This window comes from Osmerus eperlanus, chromosome 20, assembly GCF_963692335.1.
Source record: "Osmerus eperlanus chromosome 20, fOsmEpe2.1, whole genome shotgun sequence".
NCBI lineage: Eukaryota > Metazoa > Chordata > Actinopteri > Osmeriformes > Osmeridae > Osmerus > Osmerus eperlanus.
In genome coordinates this window covers 9,585,915-9,613,295 of record NC_085037.1, presented here as the reverse complement: position 1 = coordinate 9,613,295, position 27,381 = coordinate 9,585,915, and the positions used below count along the sequence as shown (strand labels likewise).

The window sequence follows — 27,381 nt, the reverse complement described above, 5'->3', positions numbered from 1 at the left end:
CTTTTCCTTGCACACAATGCACTCATACACACACACACACACAATACTCCAAAGCAAAAACACCATATGAGTGGGAGGAGGATGGAGCAAGGGGGAAAGTCCAGAGGAATCAGAGCTTTGACTGTGGCTACGAAAGTAGGAGTGGTGGACCGATACACATGCAGGTGTGACACTGAGCCCAACCAAGACACCATCTAGTGTTGAAACCAAGACTTTTCCAACTATTTCCTTCAACATAATCACCAGACCATGTGAACGCAACATTGTACCCTTTATTCTTTACACAAGAGACAATGTCACTTTATATATATATAAAAAACAATGACTTTATTCATCATAATAGTTTTCCATAGCATTTAAAATCATGTCCACAGTTATCACAGTATATATGTATAAATATTATTCAAATACTGTACCACACCAAAATACAGCTTGTACACGCATGTGCAAGATAATACATTTATCTTAATAACCATTTACATTGTCAGTGTTGTGCATATCCTCATTTGAAGGAACGCCACCAATATCATTACTATATTCGTACTTTACAACAATTGATAAACAATTAAGCGATGATAAACATACAATATTTACAGATGGTCACTTAGCAGGATTGATAACAAAGTATCCAACGTGAGGACCTACTGTACAATGCTCTCGTAATTTGTACAATACATGAGGGCTTCATAAGCACCACACCATCATTCATAAGTGCTCAACTCGAGTTCACAGTTCAAAGATGATGCAAGCTGCGAGACAACAGAGCATTGGGCTGAACGAGTGGCTGGGAAGAGACAGGTCTGGAGCTCTAAGCCTTAAGGGGAGTTCAGCACAAAATCATAGTCATACTCCAGTTGCCACAAATGTTTATGAGTATGAACCACATGCGTATTAGACTGTGATGCTCTCCTGAAAAGAAATATGAATAGCTTAAAAAGTCGGGATTAAAACGTGATTTACAATTAAGAAGCTTGCCGCTAAAACAGACAGGCACGACGTCAGGCTGTTGGGAGTAGCAGGGCATGTCTCTGTCAATCAATACTGTGATTCACCAAAAACAAGAACCCAAAAGACGTAATGAATACAGTCCACTCACTTCAGAGTGCAAATGTCACCTCAAAACAGAAGCAGGGGAAGTGCGTCTTCCTACTTCTGAGACGTGCCATAAAAGTCCTTTCTCTTTCTCTTTGATTAATAAAGCAAAACCTAAAAACCACAATGCAGGAGGCTGAACTTTAACAGAGGTGCTGTGCTGGTTTAGAGGGGAAATATTACAGCAACATGTTGTATTAGTTTAATTAGAGCCAGGAGATCTACACTGTTTTATGGCACACTTAAATGAATAGCTTGAGGATTCTCCTGCCAGTTGTTAACAGTTTGAACAATTTTCTATGCAGAGTAGAGCCACCCTGAGAAGAGATGGTTCAGACATGGCAGGTGTCATGGAGGAACTAACTGGATTATGCCTGGCCTGATTGAATCTAAAGCTTTTAGCTGGAGAGGATGATTAAAAAAAAATCAATGACAAACCTATGCACTTGGAAGTCTTGTGCAGCATAACATATCATGGTGTAAACTCAAATTTTTAAGCACCGCGCTACGCTCTCTGAAAATATTGAGACTTATTCTCACATCAAATGTTCTGGTAAGATGTAATTTGATTTCACTGTTGTTGGTTCATAGTGTGGGTTATACGCTGAAGTGTAATCACCCTCTCTTACTAAAACTATATTTGTTTTGGTTATTTTCTACTGTCCCTGTCAACCTTTCTGACACATGACCTTTTACAGCTGCACCTGTGGCCTAACACAACAACTCAACTCAACTAACCCTTTGCCAGAAGATTTGTGCGGTTGTCAAGAAGTGTTTCACCATGACAGTCATGGCACCGAAAGGATTATAGAGAAGAGAGAGAGAGAGACCTTATGCTCACCTGCTCTCACCGGCAGTGACAAACACACAGAGAAAATCTTGCAGCTGGGAGTCTTCCCTATAATCAGCACACAGCAGATGAGTGGATCCCCTTGGCATGCTTCAGCCAACTGAGAGGATGGCAACATTTGAGAGAATTGTGTAAAAACACCTCATTAGTCTCTTTGAACAGAGAAAAATAGGATCATTTACTAAAAGAAATAGGATAGGAAAATGTTGATCAATGCAAAATGACCCAAACATGTCATTTGCAGGGTCTTTTTGTGTAGCCTACAATCAATCGCTGGTCTAACAAAAGGTTGATGTTTAAAAGCTCTGTCTGCTGTATTCTATTCATAGCCAATATCTTACTTTGCAGTGTCCATAAACACACCTTTTGGTAACAATATTTACAACAAATGTGCAAGAACAATAAAGAACTCCCTTTAGTCTTGAGCAATATATTCACGAATCTCAGGTGACTCTTCCTTAATCATGCAGAGAAGACAGCTGCATAACCATGATTTACTTGGAATCTTAGAACAAAGAAAGAACCTCCTATCAACACAGAAATATGGTAGCAATTCAATCGTTTGGAGCCAGGGGGAGAGGGGGAAAAAAGGAGACAAAAAAAACTAATAATATGTGCTTTCTACCCCCCCCCCCCCCGACTGAATCCAGGACCTACCTCAGTCCCCCTAATCCAAAGACAGCTCCTTTGTTGTAGTTTTTTGGCCGCTCGGATTTGATTTCCACAACATGTTGCTTCATAGATTACTCATCCACTGCAGACACCTCTAAACACCCTCATTGCAACATCCGCCTTCATCTTTTACCTCACCATACTCATCTCTCTTTCTTGTGCTCCCTCATTGACTCATTTTAACGCTGACTCATACCACTACTCAACCCAACTTCTCACTCAAACACACACACACACTTCTCCATCTCATTTGTAGAGCAACTGGAGCCTGCTGGTGTGACAGTTGTTGCGGCTGATCTTCCCATCGGGCTGGTAGAGGTTGGAGGAATTGGAAAAGGAGGGAGGGAGCGAGTGGTTGTCGGAGGCAGGGAGGGGGTAGCCTGGTGGGGGCACCAGGGATTTGGGGTCGCTCTGGAGAATGGGCAGAGGGGTCGAGCTGTGGTTCTGGTTGGTGGTGGACGGTCGTCTTCTGGAGCGGAGGGCTTGTCTCTCAGACAGCTGGTTTCTGAGCTCCGACACCCTTTCTTCTTTCTGTAAACACAGGTCAAACACAGTTACAGAGTAGAGATCAGGTAGGTTAGGAGGCTATCTCTTGCAGTTCGGAGATTTGCCAGTAGAAGGTAGAGTAGCAGGAATAATAGCAGATTCATTAAACTTCGATTTTTCCTTTGAGTGAGTTTGCCCTGGATTAAATGGTATTTAGAATCAATTTGGCCCAATGACCTCAACTGAGTCCAGTTGTCCATCTCTTCTAAGCAGTAACAGAAGCACATATCTAAAGACTACCTCCTGGATGATCTTCTGCAGCTCCTTGTTCTCTCTCTCCAGCTGCCTGGACTTCTCCTCGTCGTTGTTGTTGGTGGACGAGCCCGTCTTCATGGTCTCCTGGGTGTCAGACTGCCACTCGCCCCGCGTGATCAGCCTACGCATCTTCAGCACAGACAACACAGAGAGAGAGGACACACAGAGAGAGAGGACACACAGAGAGAGAGGACACACAGAGAGAGGACACACAGAGAGAGAGGACACACAAAGAGAGAGGACACACAGAGAGAGAGAGGACACACAGAGAGAGAGGACACACAGAGAGAGAGGACACACAGAGAGAGAGGACACACAGAGAGAGAGGACACAGAGAGAGAGGACACACAGAGAGAGAGGACACACAGAGAGAGAGGACACACAGAGAGAGAGGACACACAGAGAGAAATAAAGACAAATAAATAGAGTGTGAGAGAGAGAGGACAAAGAGAGAGAAATAACGACAAATAAATAGAGTGAGAGAGAGGACAAAGAGAGAGAAATAAAGACAAATAAATAGAGTGAGAGAGAGAGAGAGGGAAGACAAAGAGAGAGAAATAAAGACAAATAAATAGAGTGAGAGAGAGAGAGGACAAAAAGAGAGAAATAAAGACAAATAAATAGAGTGTGATAGAGAGAGAAAGCAGAGAAAAAGAAAGAAAAAAGAGAGAAAGACAGGCACTTGCTCAGGCAGACGGGCCAGATAACAGGGAGGTCTATATCTCTGCTGACGCAGCAGCGCGGCCAAGACAGCCATCTAACAGACTGAAGTTATTACATATAAAATCATTGAGCTACTTAGATCCCAGATGAAAGGCTTTTCATTTCATCTGACGTTTACATGGGAGCTTAACAGGGCAGGACAAGTGGGAAAGCGGCCATCTTGTGTTACCTTGGGGACAAAGAGCACCACCAGGGTGATGTAGACAGAGAAGACGATGGCCAGCGAGGCAAAGGCAAAGGAGGCGTCCTGCTGCGACGACAGGATCATGGTGACTGGAGCCGTGATCATACACAACACCTAGAACAGAGACAGAGATAGAGAGGAGGCCAGGAGAAGGGAGGGAGGACAAGGGAAGGGAGGGAGGCATGGAGAAAGAAGTGGTGCAGGATAAATAGCAAGAAAAGCAGCAGGAGAAATACCGTGAGGGAGAAAATGTAAGTTTGAAAGAGGAAGAAGGGAGAGACAAAGGGTTAGGGCGTAGAGAGAGAAGAAATGAAAGAGGGAGGATGAAAAACGAGAGAGCGAACAGAGGCAGGACGGCTTGTTTGAAATCGATACATATTGACCAACAGTCAGTCATCTCTCTCCAAAACCAGCAAAATCTCGCAAATGGAAAAGAACGTCCGGACATCAACAGAGGCCGTATTTTCTCTGCCGGGTCATTACTTACATAGACAGGTCACAGCCGAGAGGACAATCTCATGGCGCAAACACAATCCAAGACAATCCACGAAAAACGTTCCATATCATTACACCTGCCATCATTTCCGCACGCGGGCTATTTTGGGGGAAATGATTAGCCCCAGAATGTTAATTGCTCCCCTGTGATTAATCTTTAATTAATCGTGCCTATTTGTTTTTGCTCCAGAATGAGCAGGTGGACAGTGTTCTTCCCATTCTTGTCGTTTATTTCATAAATAGAGTGAGGGCATGTGCAGCTGTATGTGTGTGGAGGGGGGGTGTAGGATCAGTCTAATTTGTTTTACAGAGAGGGCGATTTGCTGGGCCACGATTCATCAAAAGCAGATGAAGGGAGAGGAAGAGAGGAGTGAGTGCACAGGCAGTTTTTTTTTTTTTTTTTTTTTTTTTGCAGACCCAATTTGCAATTCTCTCACTGAGCATAATCTTAAATTGGGTTCAATGCATAATGGATAATCCTTGGAGAGGAATTTAACAAAACAACGACGAAGACGAGAAAGAGGAAATCCGCCATATTGGGGACGCTGTTGATTAAACATGGTGTCAGAGCTCAGAGCTAAAACGGCAAGGCGACTGAAGATTGGTATTACAAACCAATATGAAACACCACATTTAAGTAGGGCAAATTGGCATACAGAACAGGCTACTTTTGCAATTTGCCTAGTGAAAATCGGATGCATTCAAACTGTCTCTTTCTTTCGTTAGGCATTAAGCATTTTATTCACTTCTTTATCTTGAGCACCTCCGGACAGAAGGGGCTAACCAATTACGGAAGTGTAGGGATGGGAGTTCTTTGAAGATCACACTGGGTCCAAGACTGAAGAATCCTCAAGAGATGCTGACAGAAACAGTCTCCCCTCTGGTATGTGTACTAGAGTGTGCATGTGTATGTGTGTGCGCATTTGTGTGTGTATGTGAATGAGTAAGTGTGTGTGTGTGTGTGGGGGGGGGGGGGCGTGAGGGGAAAAACCTTGACGTGTGACTTTATTCCCCCTGATGAGAGGAAAGCCCTCCCAGTTTCCTCTCATATGACTTCCTATTTGGACCATGTTCAGCCTCCTACACCCTAGTGTAGTCATTTAGGACAGATAACCCATGCTGAAAGCCCCACTAGCTAGTTCCCTCCTCATTAAGGGTGAAAAATATGTCTAGAGGTGAGCTATACCACTGAGAACTAGAGTGCCTCTTGGCCAGAGCACGAAATCAAGGGAGAAGGGCTGAGAGGAGGACAGGACACATGCCTGAAGAGGGGAAGCGCTACAGAGAGATTGCTAGTGAAAGACACAGTCCTCAGACTAACACACAGCATAGAGAAAGGCAAATGACTGGCGAGCACATTAGCACAGCAGCCGGAGATGCACTGAAAGGGCAAACAGAGAAACAATCTTTGAGGGCGGACACGTGAGCACGCGCCACCTTCTCTACACCAGCCGCACTCACACACGTACGCACAGCGGGAAGGCGGACTCACGGCTACGTTGTAGATGGCCATCCCCACAGCTCGGTGGTCGTTGATCTTCTCGGTGGATATGGACTTGGTTTCATAAGCCAGGAAGATCCCCAGGAGGAGCAACAAGCCCTTGTAGCCATACACAACCCCTGGAAAGGAGAGAGAGGGAGATTAATTTTAGAGGCGTTTTGGTCATGCCAGGGAAGATCTACTGTTTTCAGAGGAGCGATAAATAGATCAGTGAAGACCATTCTTCTCTTTACCCAGCCAAGTGTTCATCTTCTCTGAGCTGCAATGCTCCAGCAGAGGCTGGATCAGAACATCCAAGTCCCCTTTAGGGGCCTCCCGGGTGAACTTCTGCTCACATGGGAAGACAGAAGAAGACAGAAACAGAGAGTGAGAGAGAAAGCGTAAGAGAGACAGAATACCAAGGCAATACCTCATCTCACATAACTCACGGTACCTAACAACAATATGCTGCGCTACAAATTTTTCCAAGTCTTATTTTATGTATTCATTGATTCGAATAACTTGTATTTGCTTGCAGTGCAAACAGAGACTACAGCAGGGTGAATAAGGGGCCAGGCTATGGAGGGGCGTACTGTAGTGTTCTGTACTATACTGTACCTCCACTGTGATGTGCAACGGGTCCACAATCTGCCAGATCATCAGCGACAGCACGTCAATGCCTAGCAACACCCCCACAGTGGCATACAGCTTCCATGGCTCCAGGTGCTGCTGATACACAGGAGGATCGGTCACATCCGACTGTCCAAATCCCCCCCTCCCCGACCCCCCCCCCCCCCACACACACACACACACACACAGTTCTGATGTTTGAGGGAGGGATTTATAGCGCCATAAATAGACTGGCCTGCTCTTGACGAGAAAACAATGATCCATCGCTAAAAGGCCAATTCAATCGGCCCGTAGCGTTTGGCCATGAACAGAGAAAAGACGGAAAGCCAAAATCAAACCGTGAGCAGAGCTCCGTGACGCGATCAATAGGAAAAAAATAAAACCTTAAAATGTCATACTTCTTACAACAAAGAAAACTTGTGAGGCACAGAACTGAAAAGTGGGGATTGATTTTGGTGCATTATCCTTTTTTGTGCTTTCTTTTAGTTCTAGCTAGAGGCAGTGGTAAGACGGTGTTCCTCATCAGTTGCAATGTAGATAGGTGTTCATTCCTGGATGGATTCATCCACTCTGCATTCCAGTGCTCTGTAAATAAAGGTATTATAACCAGCTAATGTAGAGGACATCAGGACAGCAGAAAATACATTTTACACATTATCTGCCTCAAACAGACCACATTTGTCCCACACATTTCCACAGCATCTTATCCCATTACAAAATACATGATTCCTTGTATTTCAAAGCTTCTTATGAGTATTATCTCACAACGCCCAAAAAGCTACAACTCGTTGTTGGAGAGGTATCACACAAGCAGAGGAAATCAAAGCACAAAACGAACATCGACGGCAGCTTCAAAACACGGCTGCGCCAAGCGGAACATTTCCATTTGAATGGTGCAGCGTCCTATCGAGATGTACCAGGGGAAGGCAGGGCCTCAGGCTGGATCAGGGGTTAGAGGCTGGGGGCTGGAGCTAGAACAAGGGCCGGGGCAGGGGCTGAATCCGAGTTGGGGTCTGGGTCTAGATCTGGGGCTGCTCTGGCTACAGCAGTCTCAGCTCTGGAATTAAGTGATTCAAAATGAACTCAATCAGTTCTGACATGGCTCTCGATAATATAATCCCCCCAGATAGGCTCTCATGCTAGGGATATTCATACATATTCAGTAATGGGCTTTATCTCCCAGCTTGGAGTATTCCTTCACTCTCGCCTCGCAGCTGGAGAAGCCTCTTTAAGATGTGATGTTTGACACGTCCCTCTAAATGGCAGTAGAATATATTAGCAAGAGGGGTGGAAGGCGTTGTGGAAGACTCTGATTGGGGGAGGTATAAAGATATGGGGCCAATTGGGGAGGGAGGGGGGGGGTCTGAGAATCAGTGGTTCGGGGGACTGGACTAATGGAAGTTCTAGAACATTCAAGGGCAGGCATGAGGTTAGCAGTCTCTCTAAGGGCTGGCTACAGATCTAAGAGAAATGGGGGGAGGGAATGAGAGGAAGAGAGAGCAAGAGAGAGAGGGCGAAGCAGAGAGTGAGAGAGATTTTGATAAAGAGAGGAAGTGATGGAGAGAAATGGAGAGGAGCAAAGAGAGGGAGAAGCAGTGATAGATAGACAGATAGAAAAGTTAAGAGGGGGGGAGCGAGAGAAAGAGTGAGGGAGAGATAGGGAGAGAGAAAGAAAGGGGTAAGGAAATAAAATGAATACGTGTGAAATGATCATTGGGGAATACATCATTTTCTGGGCACGTAGGGTGCCCTTGGCTGAGATGGTGATAAAACTGAGCCTAACCCCGGAGCCAGCAACTCAGTTAATTGTTCTCTCCTGAAGGGCCTCTCGCTCCGTTACCTCCCAGACACGCTCTTTCCAATTTACCTTCCTCTTGTCCTTCTTCTCATCCTTCTTGGTGAAGACGGTGTGGACCCACCAGATCTTGGTGAACATGCTTCCGTAGGCCAGACTGAAGCCTAAGCCTAACAACCACAGGCGAAACTGCGAGCAAAGAAATTAAATGTCTTATAATTGTGCAGCTTTAATCCATCAAATGCTTATTAACATCAGAAAGCCTTGCTCTGCCTTTTTAGAGAGGCACTTTGCTTTGCCATGACCTTGACATGCCTAGAACACAGATTCAAGCATCCCCCACAATGCATCAGTGGTGGGCTTTTCTTCCTGTACCTGGCAGACAACAGGGAACTGCTTCCTGTGGACATGCAGCCCATCGATGCCCAGGGGAAACACAGCTGCCAAGGCCATCATACACCCCACCGCAGTCATGTTGTTCAGATAGGGCTGTGAGTTCTGGATGTACCTGTCACACACACCCATATAGCACACCCACACACACACCCACACCCACACCCACACCCACACCCACACCCACACCCACACACACACACACACACACACACACACACACACACACAAGGCTGTAACACCTTGGGACTAGAATATTATATACACACGTGCCCACACACATAAAGGCGTGTGTCTAGCTGTCAAATTCTCTATCTGCCTCTACACACACGCAGACACACAATGGTGCCTGCCTGTCACTCTATCAGTGAGGCATTCAGTATTCAGATGAGACTGTCACTGAGTTCAGGATATTAGCTATCCGTTCGGAATGCAAACGAAGTTTGGATTCCAACGTCAGGCATATAATCCGAATATGCTTGGAAAAGTCACACCAGATAATACACTGTGCCGTTTATATTAAGCTCTGTGAATATCACACAGATCAATTTTGATAGGCTCAGCAGATATTTAGAAAAAAAAACACTTCCCAACCGTGAAACATTTTCTAAAAGTATAATTCTCGCCCCATTTTTTTCTGGCTTATCTTGGACCTGTTAAAGCCAGCCGTATGCAAGTTTCAAAGTGGACAGCTTGTGTGTTTGCATACCTGACGTTGCTGTTGTAAATATTGAACGTGAGGCAGACAATGCCCAGTAGAATTCCCAGTCCAGCGAACACTGACACAGACACAAAGAGTTTCTGGGAGAGGAAACGGAACTCCTCGATGACCACAGTCTGATCTGCAGGGGGTCCTGGCCCTGGAACCAGGTCGAGAAGGGGAAAGAAACAGTCAGGAGGACCACAAGACAAGAAATCAAGAAATGAGGAAGGGTTGTAGGAAGAGAGACAGAGAGAGAACATCCCTGCTTCAGGGTCAAGAGAAATGTCAGAAAGGTCATTAGCTAATCCAGCGCACAGCGTAAAAAGCCTTCCAGTTGTGGCTACAGCCCCTGGCCTGGCCTGGCCTGGCCTGGCCAGTGTAAAGTTAGTGCCTAGCGCTGCTGAAGAGCATCAGCATGACCACATAATTTAAGGAAGTAAGTGTAGCCCTTCACTCCGTCAACAGGGTTCATTTAGCGTTCACAGACAAGACAAAGAGAGTACACAAACACTGGATTAAAGTCGACATGGGACCAAAGCCAGCAGAAATGAGCCTTGTGTAGTAGGATGGAGTGGGGGGAGAGGGAGGGAGGATAGGAGGGAAAGCAAAATATGGGGGGTGAGGGAGGAAAAAGATGAAGAAGAAAATGACAAGACAGAGAGAGACAAGAAAAAGGAGAAGGGATTGGTTGTAAAATGGTGATGGGGAGAGTGGGAAAAACAAATACACATTACTAAGAGGAGGGGAACAAGTTCAAGAGAATCAAGTAACAAGATAAGAAGAGAGAGAGAGGGAGAGAAAAAGAGAGCAAAACAGACAGGATAAAATCAGAGTGTGAAAGCTGAGGATAGCAGCGACCCATTTCTGTTCGAGGTAGATAGATTCTCATAAGTGAATGTTGCGACCCCGTCCTTTTCTCCTTGTATCTGTGTCAGCATCTAGCACAGCGGGAGGGAGACATCTCTCTCTCACAAGAGCCCTGGCCAGGCTGCCCAGCCCTGGCCTGTCATGTCCCAGCCATGCCTAGCAACACCCTGTATCACCCCAGCCCTGCCCTACCTAGTCTCACACTGACCTACCTAGTCCCAGCCCTGCCCTACCTAGTCTCACACTGACCTACCTAGTCCCAGCCCTGCCCTACCTAGCCCCACTCTGACCGACCTAGCCCCACTCTGACCGACCTAGTCCCACTCTGACCTAACTAGTCCCACTCTGCCCTACCTACACCCAACCCTGACCTACCTAGTGCCAGCTCTTGCCTACCCAGTCCCAGCCCTGCCCTATAGTCATAGCCCTGATGCAGCTTTCTGATACCACATTGAGCTTTCAGGTAATAATAATGAAGTATTAATTTAGCAGCCATTTTAATCAAAAACAATATACTGGGGAGGATTTGACCTGCTCTAACCACTAAGCTATACCCATCCCCCTAGTGGGTACCATTTATACAAGCATGGTTGCAAGATACCACTTGCATCCTCTTTATGGAATTGTCATTAAGTATCCATGCAACAGCAATGAACACTGATGTGATGTGGATATAATAATACACATTATAAATATAATAATGCACATGTTTACAATGGTGCTAGTTTAGTAGGATGGGGGGGGGGGGGGGGGGTTAGTGTGCATCTCACTTTTGAGAAGTTCCCAGATCAGATCAGAAGCTGCTTCAGATAAGGCAGGGCCTCAGGCTGAGCTGGGTAAGATCTCAGCACACAAGCCTGCCATGTTTGACTGAGATGTTAATATGAGCATGTTGCCATGGAGTTCTGAGGTCATAATAGTAACAGGGAGGGCTGGGGGGGGGGTTCTATTTCCACAGAAGCCCGTTGCCATGGAGTTTCAGAGTCAGATCTACTCTACACTGTTTGTATGGAGTTGAGTCTGTTTGCGCTTGATATGGAGAAGCTGATGTATTATACAGTAACTGCTTCACGATTTGATGTAGCTGGTGTGCTTGAGAAGCTCAGTTCAAAAGCTTGCCCATTCTAATGACTCTCTACAGACTTGACTGTACTATAGTCAGACTAAATCGCAAGGGAGCCTAGCTGCCTCTCTATCCCACAAGGATTTGTGTGCACGTCTGAGAATGTGTGCCGAGTTTGAATGTACCCCTAAATACACTGTGCGTGTGTGTGTATGAATGTGTGTGTGTTGTGTGTGTGTATTTGCGCTGCGTTCTGTCCTTTGGGGCGCCGTGCTCTCCCTGTAATACCTCTTCCTGCCCTTGATGGTAGAATCGGGACAGTGTGTTACCATGGCGACCGGGCTCCATAATGGTTGCCACGGCGATATGAGAGGAAAGCAGCGATGCAGTGGTTGTCAGGGTGACCAATCGAACGAGGGAGGAAAGGAGAGAGTGTGAAAAAATGCTGGCAAATAAAATAGTCAGTGAGAGCATGAGAGGGATACGGTGCTAGAAAGAGAGACAAAATTAGTTCTAGAGAGCGAGGAAGAGACGGAGAGACCAGAGGGAGAAAAAGAGATCAGAGAGAATAATACAGAGACAGATACGAGAATAGAAAGGAGGGGGCAGGGTGTTGCTGCGCTTTAAAAGAGCAAGGCAGAGGCCAGTCATTTTTTATTTGGCACCCTGATTCTATTGGCTTGTTTCTCAGCCCCTCTGCCATGATAGTGATTCTGAGAGGGGCTCACTGGCCGACCCACAGAGAGAGAGAGAGAGAGAGAGAGAGAGAGAGAGAGAGAGAGAGAGAGAGAGAGAGAGAGAGAGAGAGAGAGAGAGAGAGAGAGAGAGAGAGAGAGAGAGAGAGAGAGAGAGAGAGAGAGAGAGAGAGAGAGAGAGAGAGAGAGAGAGATAGTGATAGAGAGAAAGAGGGATATAAAGAGGGAAGGAGAGATCGAGATAGAGACACACATCTCCGCAAAGGTTGAGCAAACTCAAGCTATGCGCCGGTTCAACACGTGGCGACCAATCTGGAACAAAGTCACCATCTCCTTCAAGAGGCCCTATTCTGTCACGTCACTGCCGACAAAGTTATTTTTAGAGCGGTTCCCAGACTGGCGAGAGGCGAGAGGCTGGTTGCGGGTGCCACGGGGTGGGCAGTGGCATGAGGAAGATGCTGGCCTCTGGTGACCGTTCTCGAAGAAAGAAGGACACCTCGCCTCGCCGGGACACTTATGTCATGGAGATAACAAGGGTCCTTGCTTTCTCCGATGACCTGTCTGCACACACAGATGGCACCACCCCCAGGGCTGACGGGCCCAACGCAGGTGGCATGACCCAGCATCTTAACGTCAGCAACACGAAAGGTTATCTGCCTATGAATGTCCCCTATGAACACACACACTCTGGGGGACAAAACCCAGCCAGGGGAGTCTAGATTGCGGGAAGGTAACCTTGATATAACTCTGGTGCGAAAAACAACACAAAGCTTGACTCCCAGACAGTTTTGCAATGGCCTGGGAAGCGTTTCTGGCATGGAACCCAAATATCGCTGCTCTCCTAGACATTTTTGTTCTGCCACAATGGGTCCGACGTGACGTCAAACACTAACCGACTGAAGGACAAAAGGGGACACCTGGGAAATTACAGCTTAGCTCTTGAGTCATCATCTCTGAGATGAAGGCAAACATTTGAGAACAGACAGGCAACTCATTGCTGGTGCACTGAGGGGGTGGGGGCAAGCGGCGAGGGGCTATAAGGGCTTTTTGATCCTGGCAAAGGGCTGGGGATGCTGAAAGGCAGATGCCACATGAGTAGAGAACATGTCTCACATGGATTTATGTACCTCTTTAAATACCTTTATGTATTTATGTACACACAACAGTTTCTGCATAGGCAGCTGGATTAGCTGGCACCAAGCACATGATGACCTTCAAAGACCAGACACCAGCCTGCCTGACAGTGAGATGGCCTTACAGACCAAAGCCTTGGAAACAAACAGAGATTGCAGCCTCCTTATTAAGACAATCCAATCCCCTTTGTTTCAAATTGCTGCCAAGGAACTAATCTGTTCAGCGACATTCATTTAGTTATAATCACCAATTAATTAAAAAGGTAAATAATAATAAGAAAGTGCTGAGAGGAACAAAAGATTAATTACATCTGGTTTACTGGAAGCATTCAGTATTTTTAATATTCCAATTCCACGCTAGCCTCCATAGTACAATGCACATAAACTGTTTTCGAACCATTAAGCACTTTTCTATCTGCGTTTGCCGGGAGCCCAGGAAGACATAACTGACAGGGCTGTACACCAGGCTCCCATACTGATTAGGCAAGACCATTTTACTCTTCAACATCCAAGGTCACGGAACCGACTCCACTTAAATTGCTGCCCAGATTGCTCTGCTTTGTTTTGACTGTCAGCAGGCATCTTCCCTTCATTTTCTTCCTGTCAACGCCTTGAACTGGTCATCATGTTTAATTAGTTAATGAAATGAATTTTCCCGCTGTTGCTCTGTAGCACATGGTCCCATCACTGTGCCCGCTCAATTTATGCTGTGTATTAAAGCCAGTGGCAGTTTTCATGGCCCGATCATTTTGCTTTCTGTTGAGCAGTGCAAAGCTAAGTGGAGCGTCGCTATCCTCACTGACGACATGCTAAATAAAAGCTGACTGATTGATTGATGAACATTTCTTAGCCAACTGTACAAGAGGGGGAGGAAGAAGGAAGGAGCGATGAAGAGGAGGGCTTAAAGTAAATGACAAAGGCAGGATAAACGGAAGACAGGGAATGGGAAGAAGAGGTGGAGGGATAAGAGATGAGGGGAGATGGGAAAAGAGAGGGAGTGCAATGGACAGTGATGAAGAGGAAAATAAAGGAGGGATGAGAAAGATAAATGTGGCTCACCTATCCACTTGTCATTCCCATACCAGGACAGATTGCCTTTAGTGCTGTCGTAGTATCCAATCTTCTTATAACTCCCTCCTATGTAGAAAGAGAGGATGGGGGGGGACAGTGTCACCACATCATAAATAAAAACAAATGCACACACACACACACATGCACGTACATACATGCACACAAACAGATACACAGAACTCTGGAGAAACAGCTACTTCCCGAGACCACAAACCTGGAACCAGGATTGGAACATGAATATTCCATTTTCAATTATTTTGACTGATTTACATACAGTAACAGTAGGTACAATCGTCAGACAAACTGTGTTTCCCAAAACCAAGATCCTTTATTGAGAATACTGTTTCATAAATCCATAAATCTTTTTAAACTGGAAAAAATGACTTGAGCTTTGAATATCCGCCGGTATTTGACATCCCCAGGTCTCAGAAGGCCATCTACTGTATAATAACAGTAATATTTCTGCAATGCCACTGGGAAGGGACAGGCCGGGGCCAAACCAAGCTCAGGGGGCCCCAAACACCCAAAACAACCAGAAATGAGCTCAAGTGAAAAACCATTATAATTATCAGCTGTTCGTTAGTTGTAATTACTGCGCTCAACTTCCAGCGTCCCTGGGGAACAGTCGCTCTGAAAACGGCAACACGGAGAGGCGGAGAAGGGCGGGGGCGAATCAGAGCCCTTCTCGGAGAACTCAAGCATTCTCTAAATGCCGCAACTCACACAACCTGCCAGGGGGGAAGAGGGGATGGGGGGGGGGGGGTAGGAAAGCCTGTCTGTCAAACATCACATTTTAGTGGAGAGAGAAGCTTGATAGAACACCTGATGTGCCACTTAGTCTACACATTGTTGTTCTTGTTACCAAAGCGCCTAAAACGGTCCAGGGCAAACGCCACTACGATTCATCATCAATCCTCAAAGGGATTGTAAATCAAAACTCAACCTGCTTTTTCTGGACTGCTGGGCCAGCACTTTGAAAGGAAATTTGGAAAACAAGCTTCATTTTCAGCAGCCCCCCCACACACACACACACACCCTCTCCCCCACAAAAAAAGGCGCTTTTAACACAGTCCCACAGTGCCGCACTGTCAGGGAGACACAAAGCACAAACAGATTGAACACAGGAACACAGGCGCTGTGATCAAAACTCAGGCTGTGAAACGCTGCCTTGCAGGCAGGAGCCAACGCTAGCAGAGATAAGACGATTGCCATCGCCTTCTGACAGAAGAGGCTGGCATGGCCACCATGGCAACAGAAATTAGTCCTGTCTGAATGACACAGACCACATCCTCGTCGTGTATATGACGGGCACAGCCGAGAACCAGGGTAGTCATTACTGATGCAGGACAGAGCCAATCCTGCCTTGGCGTTAGAACAAGTCTGTACAACGGTGACATCCTGTTAGTTCTCTGCCTTGGGGTCCTGGAGATACAAAGTTCTATTTTTTTTGTGGCTCTTAGTACTTATTATGTTCCCCTCAACTATTGTACAGAACATAGGCTGGCATGCATGTGAAAACAAGAAGAGAAAACAGATTGATTGTAACTTACTGAGACAAGTAGGACGCTGAAACATCCTGAACTGAGAGAGCGAGGCAGAATGAGGTGAGAGATTGGGGATGACTGCGCCAGACAGTCTTTTCCAAAGAAGGCATGACACCCTTTCAAAAACTGTCCTTGCTGCATTAGTTTTTCATATTTTTCTTTTTTTGACATGGCAGCAGTTTTCTTTTTTTTTTCTTCTCCCAAGAAACAGAATGGCAGTGAGGATTGGCTTGGGTTCATTGAAATGACGTAAAAACTTCTGCATTTCATAAAAGTTAATTTGGAAGCGACATAAAAGTCTCTTTTTATGAAACCCTCCAACTTCCAATGAAATATTCAAGAACCTATATTAACTTTTTATGCACATGTTCAAATTATTCTGTAATTTTAGTTGGAGAGTACAACTGCACCAGGGGAAAACAGTGAGACCTCATTGTGAAGGCCCTAAGTACAGTGTGACTTCAACAAAACCCCAGTGTAAACCTTTCACCTTGCAAAAGCCACTCTTTAAACTTTTATAAACAAACGTATCCACAGGAGTCATATGTCACCCAAGCGTATGATTTGTATTGTAACCATAAAGGCACTACAAGACCTTGTACAGACCAGTCTGTCGGCCATTTGTCATGACTGACACACTGGACACATTATGATACGGAGTAACCAAGAGAATGTGAGATTAGTGATTATAATCCAGTGTTTCCGAGTTGTAGGTTTACCTTGTAGCTGCTCAATAAGAGTCCAGGCCATTCTAGAACCCTGAGCATCAAACACCACATGACCCTGGAAGAAAGCAGAGTTCATCACTAATACATGTCTACCACCTTACTGTGTTAGAGCCTCTTCCTCGAGCTCAAATCATACACCATTCTTCTCTCTCGCCATTCCCCCCTCAATCCCTCCTCCTGTCTCTCTCTCTTTCTCCTCCCTGCTACAATGGCGATGCACTTACAGATACTCCCTCGAAGGAGCTGGTGTTGAGTGCACGGTAAATCTCGGCAGTGATGTCTCGGTTGTTGTAGTTGAAGTCTTCCAATCTGCGGCCCTTTGCCTTGAGGGGCCCCACCGTCTTGTTGAGGGCCAGAGCCAGGGCCCACACAGCGTCATAAGCCAGAGGAGCCTCCTGGAAGCCTCCTGTCTCCTCTGGGTTCTTACCCCCGAGCTTAGACATCAGCTGACCCAGAAATTCCTGAGAGGTCTTGGGAAGCAAAATGAAATAAAGTATAAGTAAATGTGTGTGTGTGTGTGTGTGTGTGTGAGAGAGAGAGTGTGTTGTGCATGCATGTGAGTTAGAACATTTACACATCAAAAAAGAAGAAACCTAAATCTCACAACCGTGGCACACACACACACACACACAGAGCATCAGAACACACACACACACATGCCGGAGAGACCACCGGAGACACTCGACTTTCACATCCTGCTGTCCTTTCTCCCAGAGCAACCTGAAGAAGTAAGCATCTACATCAGTGGGCGCCCGGGGGGCCAAGCCCAAGTGCTCAGCCCATGTCCCAGCCATTACACGTCAGCGGGGATTAAGTGTGGGAGCAAAAGAATCCTCAACATCCAAATGAGCTTGTTCATAAAAGGAGTAAATTGGAGGAAGAAATGAGCTTTCTTCCCCTCGCTATTTCAGCATAATTACATGAACCTCTTGATGTCTTCGAGAGGTCACCCAGCATTCACCCAGCATCTGTCTAATGGTTGACCGGCTTCTACTCTGGTATGTGAAACCTTCCCTGAGCTCGTCCTAGAGAGAATGCATTATGCAGAGCAGGTAGAACTGTTTCCACTCCCTTGTCAAGTCCTCTGTCAACCCGGTCTGAAGTGATGACAATTAACACCTCCCTTTCAGACAGTCTCAGACGCCGTCGTCTTTGAGAAACCCTCTCCATTAAGGATGAGCTATAAAAAAAATATATTAAAAAAAACACAGCTCCGCTCATCTTTTATTACAGCGGGCATACGGAAGCTGATTTGCCACCATTTCTAACAGCGCTCTGCTGATGAAAATGCCGTCTCTGTCACCTCTGCGTGCCACACAGGTGCATTTGGGGCGGGAGGAGAAAGGGGGGGGGGGTGGGAATGGATGTGAGCGATTCTCGTCTTGTTAAAAGCAGTAAACAGCTCTGTCAGAAACGTCCAATCCTTTCAAGAGCCTCACATCAAAGAGAGGAGTGAACATAATGACGGCATTGAGCCAATTTGTGGGGACTATCGTACTGTAAATTGCTCGGTCCAGAATGACATTTTTGGCAAGTGGGGTATAAGTAAAGGTGCCAAATGAAGGCTGGAATGGGGGTTGGAAGATGGGTGGTGCGTGAGTAGGTGAAGGGATTGATATATTTCTGTGCAAAGTCAGAACACAGGCTGTGGGGGTTAGAGGGTGGCAGGTGGCGTGAGGGCGATGGAATGAGGTTCCATCTGGGCAACTGGGGTTGTTCTATGGGCACGGCGGCCCCTGGGCCAGGGCAGGGAGCGGAGGTGGGTCGTAGGGCTGGGTAGAAGAGAAGAGGATGTGGGGGACGTGGGGGAGGGAGGCTGTTATGTATGCATGAAGGTCCCTGGTGCCTTGCAGAACATCTGGACCCTATCCAGGCCTGTTCCCGCTGGGGAACAGGATGTCAAACTGGTGCTCCCAGCTGTACATGCCATGCTCCCTCCGGGCAGCGAGCAGCTGGATCTGTCACTGCCGCCGCGCCACTGGCCCCGGGAGAAACAGGAAGCGACGGTGCACGCCGCGCGTGTCACCAAACCGGGCCTATGATCAATAAAAGAGGCTCTGCATTTTAATGGTCCCCTCTTCAGTCACCTGCACTTCAGTGTGACGTGCCCTGAACGTCAACAACTTCAAGTCTCCACTGGGTTTTATCAGAGCTCTGAAGCCAAACTCGGTGGTACTTCATGCCTGGACAGTGACACGACAGCTCACGGCACATGAGCAGAATCAAAAATATCTGCTATGATGTGAAACTTCAAAGTGTAAGCTAATAAGACACTTGAGTTAGCTTGAACATCATCCTCAGGCTCTAACATTCGGGGCAGGAGTCTGTATTAGAAAAGGTCATTACACCAGGGATGACTAGCTTGAGGGAAAACGACACGGTCATTTAATAACCTAAAATAGGTACCTCATATCACAATAAAAGCAGTGATAAATATTTATGTGCAAATCATACCGTAAGTGATTAAATTACTCATACATACTGCAGTAAATATAATACGATTGCCACAATAAAACTCTCCCACCCCCTATAGCTGCTGCTGACTAGGCATTGACTTGAATGCAGCCACAATAGAAACCGTTTTGTCAATGCTAGTCAGGCAAGCAAGTGCTGAAATGTAGGAAAGGGTGACTGAAGGACTTACTAAGTTGGAGGCCCCTCGTACAGTCTCTGGGTTGAGCATGACTATCTCCGTGGTAACGTGGCCCTCCACAGCCTCTGTCATCTGCTCAATGGTGCAGTTAATGGAGGGGTCCTTGATCTTAAACCAGTTGTCCGCATACCAGCCAATCAGGAACCAGACATACTTCTTCCCAAACAGCTTCTCCTTGTACACCTATCCCATGGTACAGAGGAAGGGAGGATGGGGGGAGAATAGGGCATGTGTGAGGTGTGGAAGAGAGAGATAACAAAAAGCTGAGTGTAAAGACAGATTGGGCACACTGGACAAAGAGTTCAAACTGGAAAAATGGTCCTAAAGTACGCACTGACAACCATCTGCAGAGTCTGTATTTATTGTATTTTTTTACTGAAAACTAAATTAGAAAAAAGAAATCACCTCGCAGAACACTTTTCTGGCTTCCGTCTCATAGAAGAGGCCAACTATGATTCTGGCATCCTGGCGCTAGGGATTTGGAAGAAAAAAAAAGACAAAGAGTTGCTCAGGAGACGGAAAGCAAATCTAGCGAGCTAATGGCCCTGGAGTCTACGTAGGTGTCGAGGAGCAGTCCTGGGCCCGCCGTCGCTACGCACATCTTCCAACTTCCTCTCTCCGCTGGGCTGTATTCTCACAGTTACAACGGCTTCTCCTGTGAAGGCCAATTAATCTTGCACACCAAAACTAGGCCGGCACACTAGGCACGGTTATGCTCATGCAGGCGCCAGCCAGGAAGTAAGCCAAGCTCACATTGGAGAAGATGGGAGGGAACAGGGGAGGGAACAGAGAAGGGGAGGGGAGGGGGAGGAGTGGGGCTGGTAAAGGGCGGAGGTAGGGGTTCAGAGTAAGCGGTATGCCCCAATTGACTGGATTCTTTTGTACACAAAAGTCTAGATTTACATTAAAGGCCCGGCCTGTGTTTTGGCAGTGGTACGGCTGGTGATTATGCGTGGCAGGCCAGGTCTAGGCCACTACTTCTCTGCTGTAATGGTGTGTGTGAGCTCTCTCTGGGGTGTGTTCTCCAGACTGGCCCTGATTGATCTCCCGTGTTCAATCACCTGGCAGTTGCCATGGCAGCCAGTGGGATAAATGGAGGGGAGGGGGGGTGGAAGAAAGGTGGAGGGAGGAGGGGAGACGGAGGAGGAGGAGGAGTGAAGGCACCTTGAGGTTCTTGACAGCCACAGCGGGGTCGGTGAGGAAGCTCTGGCGAACGCTGATCTCGATGCCTGCCTCCTTCACCCTCTGCTCCAGATCATCCAGAGTCTGTCACACACACACACACCGACAGACAGAGAGGAGGAGAGGGGGAGAGAGATAATTACAATGGAGTGACAGGAAGAGGTGATGGGAGTGAGGCAGGAGGTAGAGAGAGAAAGAACGAGAGAACGAGAGGAAGAAAGATAGTAAGAGATAGGATGGATGGAAATCACAATATGGAATAATCACAATAATCAAGAAGGAGAAATTTGGCATTATTTATTTCATATCTCAGTGATTTAGCATCCGCTTTTATCCAAAGTGACATACAAATAGTGTATATAGAAAGCACAACAGAAAATCAATGAGACAGATGATATAGGTGTTAAAAGGAAGAGGAGGTTAGCAGAGGAAACAGTGATTTCAAGAAACAGAAATGATGTTGACATGAAGAGCATCGGGTGGAGGACACAAAAAAGGTAGAGGTCACAGAATGAAGGAGAGAACCAACAGACAGCAGGTGCCAGCAAGACAGACACAGAGGGAACGAAAGAGATGTTAGGATGGATAAGTAGAGATAAGGGAGGGAAAGGAAATGAAAAATATGAAACCATTTTACCTGCTATTGCTTTCTTTGCCGTGTCCACCAGCATTCCCCCACGATGGGGAATGTGACAATTTAAACAAACCACAGTAATCTGGGTTGTAACAGCCTATGGCATACATGCAAGATGGATCACTCACTGAGGTGAAGACCTCTGTGGTCTGCTGGATGGTGGCGATCTTGGTCCACTTCCACTTCTGGAAGAGCTGCACGCGGGTGGGGTTATGCAGGGTGGCGGAGGGGTGGGTACGGAAGAAGGTGGGGAAGCGCTGCCGGTTGGAGAGAGCGGGAGAACTGGAGCCGTAGGACAACTGGGAGAGGAGAGGAGATTAGCAGAGTTTAGAAAGGGCCCCATGTCGGTTGGTTCAATCCATTTCAGCTAAATCGCGCTAACTGAAATGTGCTCGACTGCCATTTAAACCATCCTCATTGATCAGCTGCAGTGTTTGAAGGTGTTATTATATAGTGAACAATGACAGGGCCCATGTACAGAAATATGGGTCAAAAGCGCTCAGTAAGAATTGGCCAAAAAAGCTTTTTATGATTCAAAAATAGCACTGGACATGAAAAATGAAGGAATAGAATGTCTAGATTTTTTTTCCCTGTGAGAGTGCACTTTACCAGCTGGGCCAAAAGTATAGAATGACACTAATGCAGTGATAGCACTACCAGGTAGCTGTTCTAGTTCACATCTGGACAGAAAACGAAAAGGTACGCAAATTCAGTCATCCGCTTTGTTAATTCACCACATGACACGTTAAATGCAGTTTCTAGGGCATAAATTTGACCCAAATATAAATGACAGTATAAAAACGTAGGTGAATTATCCTCCCCAAATGCGATGACATTTATATAATAAAAGTTAGACTGCCAAAAATAGTTTCCTTTTTCTTTTCTTTTTTACTGGTCTAATCTCTTACTGCTTGGCATTCCAAGCATGTAGTTCAGGAGGGTTGGATGGCACCCGTTCAGCTTGACGCTGTCCTGCCAAGTGGATCAGAGGTGTCTGCTGCCTTGTCATTGCCCTGGCATTCAGGTGTAGCCAACATCTCCCTGGGGGCTGAGACTTACTCCCACAAGACACCAGGGCCAGCCGGCTATCTGACAACACTGCTCCCTGCCTACCTCTCCCGACGTGGATCGAACATCAAATAAAAAACACAATTTAACTATAAGGCAGTGAGATCATTCTGTACGGCACCCAACCATAATATAATGGGTATCGGAAAAAGTGTTTAATGCTGTGAGTAGAACCACGAACGAACACAAAGACAGACACACACTATCACACACTTACACTTACACAGCCACACCAACCCCAACACACACACACACACATAAAGACACACAAACACACTAACAGACACACACACACACACACACACACACAGAGAGAGAGCCACATACCACTATGAGGTTCCACATGCGCGCAGCCTCAGCCACCAGGGTGGATACAGAGCTGCAGCCAGGCATCAGGACAATCTTAATGGGCTCCGTGTAGAGCAGGTCATACAGTAGTTTGGTAGCCTCTCCTGGATCACACTGAGGATCAGAGGAGACAGAGAGGAAGAAAGGAAGGAGAAGGAGAAGGGGAGGGCAGGGTAGAGTAGAGTTGCAGACAAAATAGGTGAGAGGGGGGAGCAAGAGATTGATTGAAAGACAAGTGGATAGAGAGAAAATAGGGAGAAAAATAGGAATGGAAAGAGGGTGTGAGTAGAGAATGAGATGGTGAAAAAAGAAGGAACAACACAGGGGGTAAGCAAAAGATTGGAGGTAGAGGGGAGGACGTACACTGATTACATACACCGCAGAGCAGAAATGCATTAAAAAACATACAAGTGCTATTTGTATGGTAAACGGCACAGGGGCAGAGTAAGGGAGTCAGCCATTCATTTCACACTAGTTTGCACACAACAACACATAAACAAGAAGCCGGGAGAGAAAGCCAGGTGAGACACGTTTCAAGGACAGGGTGAATAGCACCTGTCCTCTCAGTGGCTTTAGCAGAGAGAGGGAAACAACATTTATTTGGGTGAATGCGGAGAAACCGTTATCTAATAATATTTAAGGCCCATTGTATTTGATCCTCCCCTAACAAATTGTATTTTTCACTTTCATTCCTAAACTTGCAGCAAATGAAAAATCCATATTTAATTTAAATGCTAACGGTATGGGGTAGAGAGATCACTGATCATTCGGTTCAGAGACTGAAGCGCAGTAGGAATCCCTGAACAGTAAGGGCTATATGAGAGAGAGATATGGGGAGAACTGCATGGTGTTTAGGAGTTGACTTGACTGGATTTATCAGTAGCCTATATAAAATCAATTATATTTCACAGACCAACTTAAACTGGCCACGCCAATTATTTGTGTTACACTGATTATACGTTATGACTGATTTCGTTTGATTTGAGCAATTACAGTCTACAAATCGAGTTAGCATTGGCAGGTCGCTCGATTTCGCTTCCATGGATCTGAGCATATAGGCTTCCATTGCTCACTTTAGGCCTAAACTAAATTAGGCCTAAGTGAGGGAACTCGTCGTTGGTAATCGACTTCTGTAAATTTAGATTGTAAATTATTTGGACTTGGTTACGTCGATTGCCTGTGAACAACACCACGGTGACGAGAAGGACGAGTCCTTTAAATAAATTAGCTATTCCACATTATGCGGGGTCGTTTAAGCAGCCTAGGCAACCACAACGTTCACCAGAGAACCCAGAACTTCAGGTGCAGGAGGCACTTTGAGTTGGTCTGAATTGCGTGTTTGTGCCTGCGCTGCATGCCCAGACTTCCCGTAGGGGATTTTTCCCCTCCCTGTGAAGCGCTGTTCCGGCTGGCTCCCCCTAGTTCACTCTGGGGAATCCGTGCGATAGGCAAGAGCCTTCCGTTACGTGAACTCTGCAGTCTGCAGATGGGGCTGACTTCGCCAAATCGACCAAACTAAATACAAACAAGGCATCAGATACAACTACAGTTTAAAATAGATTCTATGTGAAATCTCACATGACACCTCAGTCAGAATGCACACCTAGCAGGCTAGCAGCCTAGACATTTGTTTTGTCTTAGGACTCAGGTCTGCCCTGCTGCTGCAAACATCAGCCTACGGAACCAACAGATAGAACGTGGTCAGAAAAGGTCCTTCAATAATGTTGATTTCAACATATTTTGTGGTAGGAAGCCAACCGTGTCTCCAGAAACCTGAAGGTTAGCCTATCACTATTTCACAGAAAGGCAGCGCACCATATTTCTTTACATTAGCATATTTAGATCTAATCCACCAGTCTTAGCGGGACAAAGCACAAAGAGTGGTAGGCCTATGTAAGACATAGGCCTAGGCCTACCACTCCTTGTGCATTGTGAATTGTTGACTTTTGTGTAAACAAAACTGACAGTAATCCAGAGCCATATGCGTGGCAAGTGACTCATGGATCTAACCCGACGCTCTGGGGAAATCAATGCGAGGTATACCGCATTCAAATGTTGTGCCCCATCCGCTGAAGCCTACTGGAAATGGCATCTTCAACTTTAATGAACGGGCTTGGACAGATATTTAATGAGCTTTTCTGAAGGTCTATGGAAATGTTTAGGGAATAACTTGATCCTCATGCAGAATATTTTCAGGTTGGTTTGCCTTCTGATGACACCGGCGTTTTCGCAGCATGGTAGGTCTAGCTGGCAATGGTGCTGACTTGCAATCAGCAGGAGATCCATCAGAGCGTATTTACTCTGGTCCACAGGGGTCGAACTCCTCATCGTGTAGCTGACCGACCAAAGCGCCCGCATAGCCTTCAGGCTCCTGGGGTTGTAAAAGTATCTATATGGATGACTACTCCAACTAGCAGCACTTATACCATTTGGCAAACTACAATTCATACAATGTTCTCACACTGACAGGCTTGCACCATATTGCCGTCCATCTGTTCCGTTGCAATGGTAGCCTATAATAAGTGCATGATCTTCTTCTGTTATTGGAGCAAAATCTAAAGTTCTCTGTTTGTTTGAACTCCAGTTGTCTTGGTTACTGTTGTCATGCCAACCTCTACCCCCCACACACACTCCAGCCTTTTGAAGTAGGGTTCCAATGCAGAGCGGTTTTAACCAATCAGAGCAATGCTCTTAGCAACACCAACCAGTCACAGTGCATTTAACTGTTTACGTTCTGTGAGTGCGCTGTGTTGACGTCCTGTTTAAGTAAGAAGGAATGCAGGTAGAGGAAGAGGTGGAGTGGGAGGCAAAGAGAAAGAGGGGGGGAAGGTTGAGGAATGTGATAAGGTAGAGGAGAACGGGAGTGGAAGCGATTGGAAATCGAAGAGCAGAGGAGTTTATGAGGTGACCAGACAGCACTTGGCATTAAGGGGGAGTGTGGTGACGCTCCACTAGAATGTGAACATGAGAATGATGCCTGTTCCATGGATATTTTCCAATGGCTATAATTCTATATATACCCAAGGGAACAGATTCAGTGTCATATTATTATTCTAACTTTAGCTTGCTATAAATTTAATGCAAATATATGCAAACATAGATGCAGTAATAGCAAGCCATTACGAAGGAAGGCTTTCACTATCATAACGTTCGTCATGAATAATGAATGATCCCTCAAATCACGTGAGACAAGAATTTGTGTGTAAGCAGATGCTAAAACACGCCCCTTGTACAGTGCACGGGCAAGTCTGTGATAGTTCATCCTGCACTTACATTTACATTTAGTCATTTAGCAGACGCTCTTGTGCAGCCTCTACTCACCATGCTATCATAGTGTATGAGCTGTACTCACCATGCTATCATAGTGTATGAGCTGTACTCACCATGCTATCATAGTGTATGAGCTGTACTCACCATGCTATCATAGTGTATGAGCTGTACTCACCATGCTATCATAGTGTATGAGCTGTACTCACCATGCTATCATAGTGTATGAGTTCCAACTCGTAGTCTGGCAGTATATCAGTTCTCTTGTTCACCAAGTCGAGCGCCATCTGAGCGGAAGGAAGACATGCCTGTCCCCCGGGCCATCCTCCGCTCATGGGGAACAGGGCACCAATGTAGAGTTTCTTCTTGCCTAGAGCCGGGCAGGACCAAGAGAGTAGTAAAGTCAACAAGGCGAAGATCAGAGTACATCTCTTGACGGAGCGTCGACCCCCAGGTAGACTTGGACTGGAAACCGCCATGGTGGAAGAGAGGACTCAAAAAAATTATACAAATAATAATAAACAAATAAAAACTTCACACACTTTGATGTGTGAAGCAGGTGATCTTGTAGTTTCTATTTGCTCTGATATTAGTCATTTATTGAACTGGCAATGGCAGTTTTTGTAAAGACAATTTTTATAGTTTCAGTGGGCTTAATTTGTAGCCTCTTTCTACACTGTTGTCATCTTTTTTTACTGAAGGGTAACATGTATTACGCTATGACCTAATGAAAAATACATAAAGATTAAGGTCATAAAGGATAAAAACAAAGTTTTCAACACATGTTGTCGCGACTATGAGACTATCCACAGGAAATTAGACAATAGAATTACTGCAATAAGTTAGCCTATGTTATTTGCTGGTAAAATAAACAGCGCTAGACAAAAGCGTTTAACACAATCAATAAACAGGCGAAAAGACCAAAATAAACGAACGGAAACAGATAAGGTCAATTAACCATAAATGCAGATTTGAGTCAGTTAATTGGATTTGCCCGCTCGATTTTTAAAACCATTCCAAACCGCTGCAGTGTGTTAAATTGGATAGTTTCGAAGAAGTAAGAATCAGATAATTCTGCTGTCCAGGGTCCTGAAGTCAAAACGTCACGTTATAATCCCCCGGCAAGCGAAATTATTGTTTTCTATAAAACAATTTTAAAGGAAAGGAAGGAAAGAACATATTTTCTCTGCCGCCTAGTTTTTTAGGTGATTAAGAGAAAAATAAGAATTGCCTATACATGCGACATAGCCGACTGCACCTTTGTGCTGGTTCTAAATATCCGTCCTTTGCTACATCCAAAATCTACATAC

The 27,381-nt window shown here is 45.9% G+C and overlaps 1 protein-coding gene across 1 annotated transcript in view; it reads right to left on the bottom strand.

The window, feature by feature from the left end:
- Positions 1–240: 240 nt before the first annotated feature.
- The window catches only part of gabbr1b (gamma-aminobutyric acid (GABA) B receptor, 1b), a 52,187-nt gene continuing 25,046 nt past the window's right edge, over positions 241–27,381 (bottom strand). Inside the window, exons 7-24 of the mRNA XM_062486459.1 lie at positions 26,281–26,441; positions 22,784–22,918; positions 21,517–21,687; positions 20,737–20,838; positions 19,978–20,043; positions 19,564–19,755; positions 17,144–17,389; positions 16,911–16,974; positions 14,636–14,713; positions 9,825–9,975; positions 9,098–9,230; positions 8,795–8,911; positions 6,916–7,026; positions 6,552–6,645; positions 6,310–6,437; positions 4,308–4,436; positions 3,401–3,544; positions 241–3,145 (exon numbers count right to left, since the gene is read on the bottom strand). Coding sequence (XP_062342443.1) covers positions 2,861–3,145; positions 3,401–3,544; positions 4,308–4,436; positions 6,310–6,437; positions 6,552–6,645; positions 6,916–7,026; positions 8,795–8,911; positions 9,098–9,230; positions 9,825–9,975; positions 14,636–14,713; positions 16,911–16,974; positions 17,144–17,389; positions 19,564–19,755; positions 19,978–20,043; positions 20,737–20,838; positions 21,517–21,687; positions 22,784–22,918; positions 26,281–26,441 — 2,507 coding nt within the window. The 3' untranslated portion in view covers positions 241–2,860. The remainder of the gene's footprint in view (positions 3,146–3,400; positions 3,545–4,307; positions 4,437–6,309; positions 6,438–6,551; positions 6,646–6,915; positions 7,027–8,794; positions 8,912–9,097; positions 9,231–9,824; positions 9,976–14,635; positions 14,714–16,910; positions 16,975–17,143; positions 17,390–19,563; positions 19,756–19,977; positions 20,044–20,736; positions 20,839–21,516; positions 21,688–22,783; positions 22,919–26,280; positions 26,442–27,381) is intronic.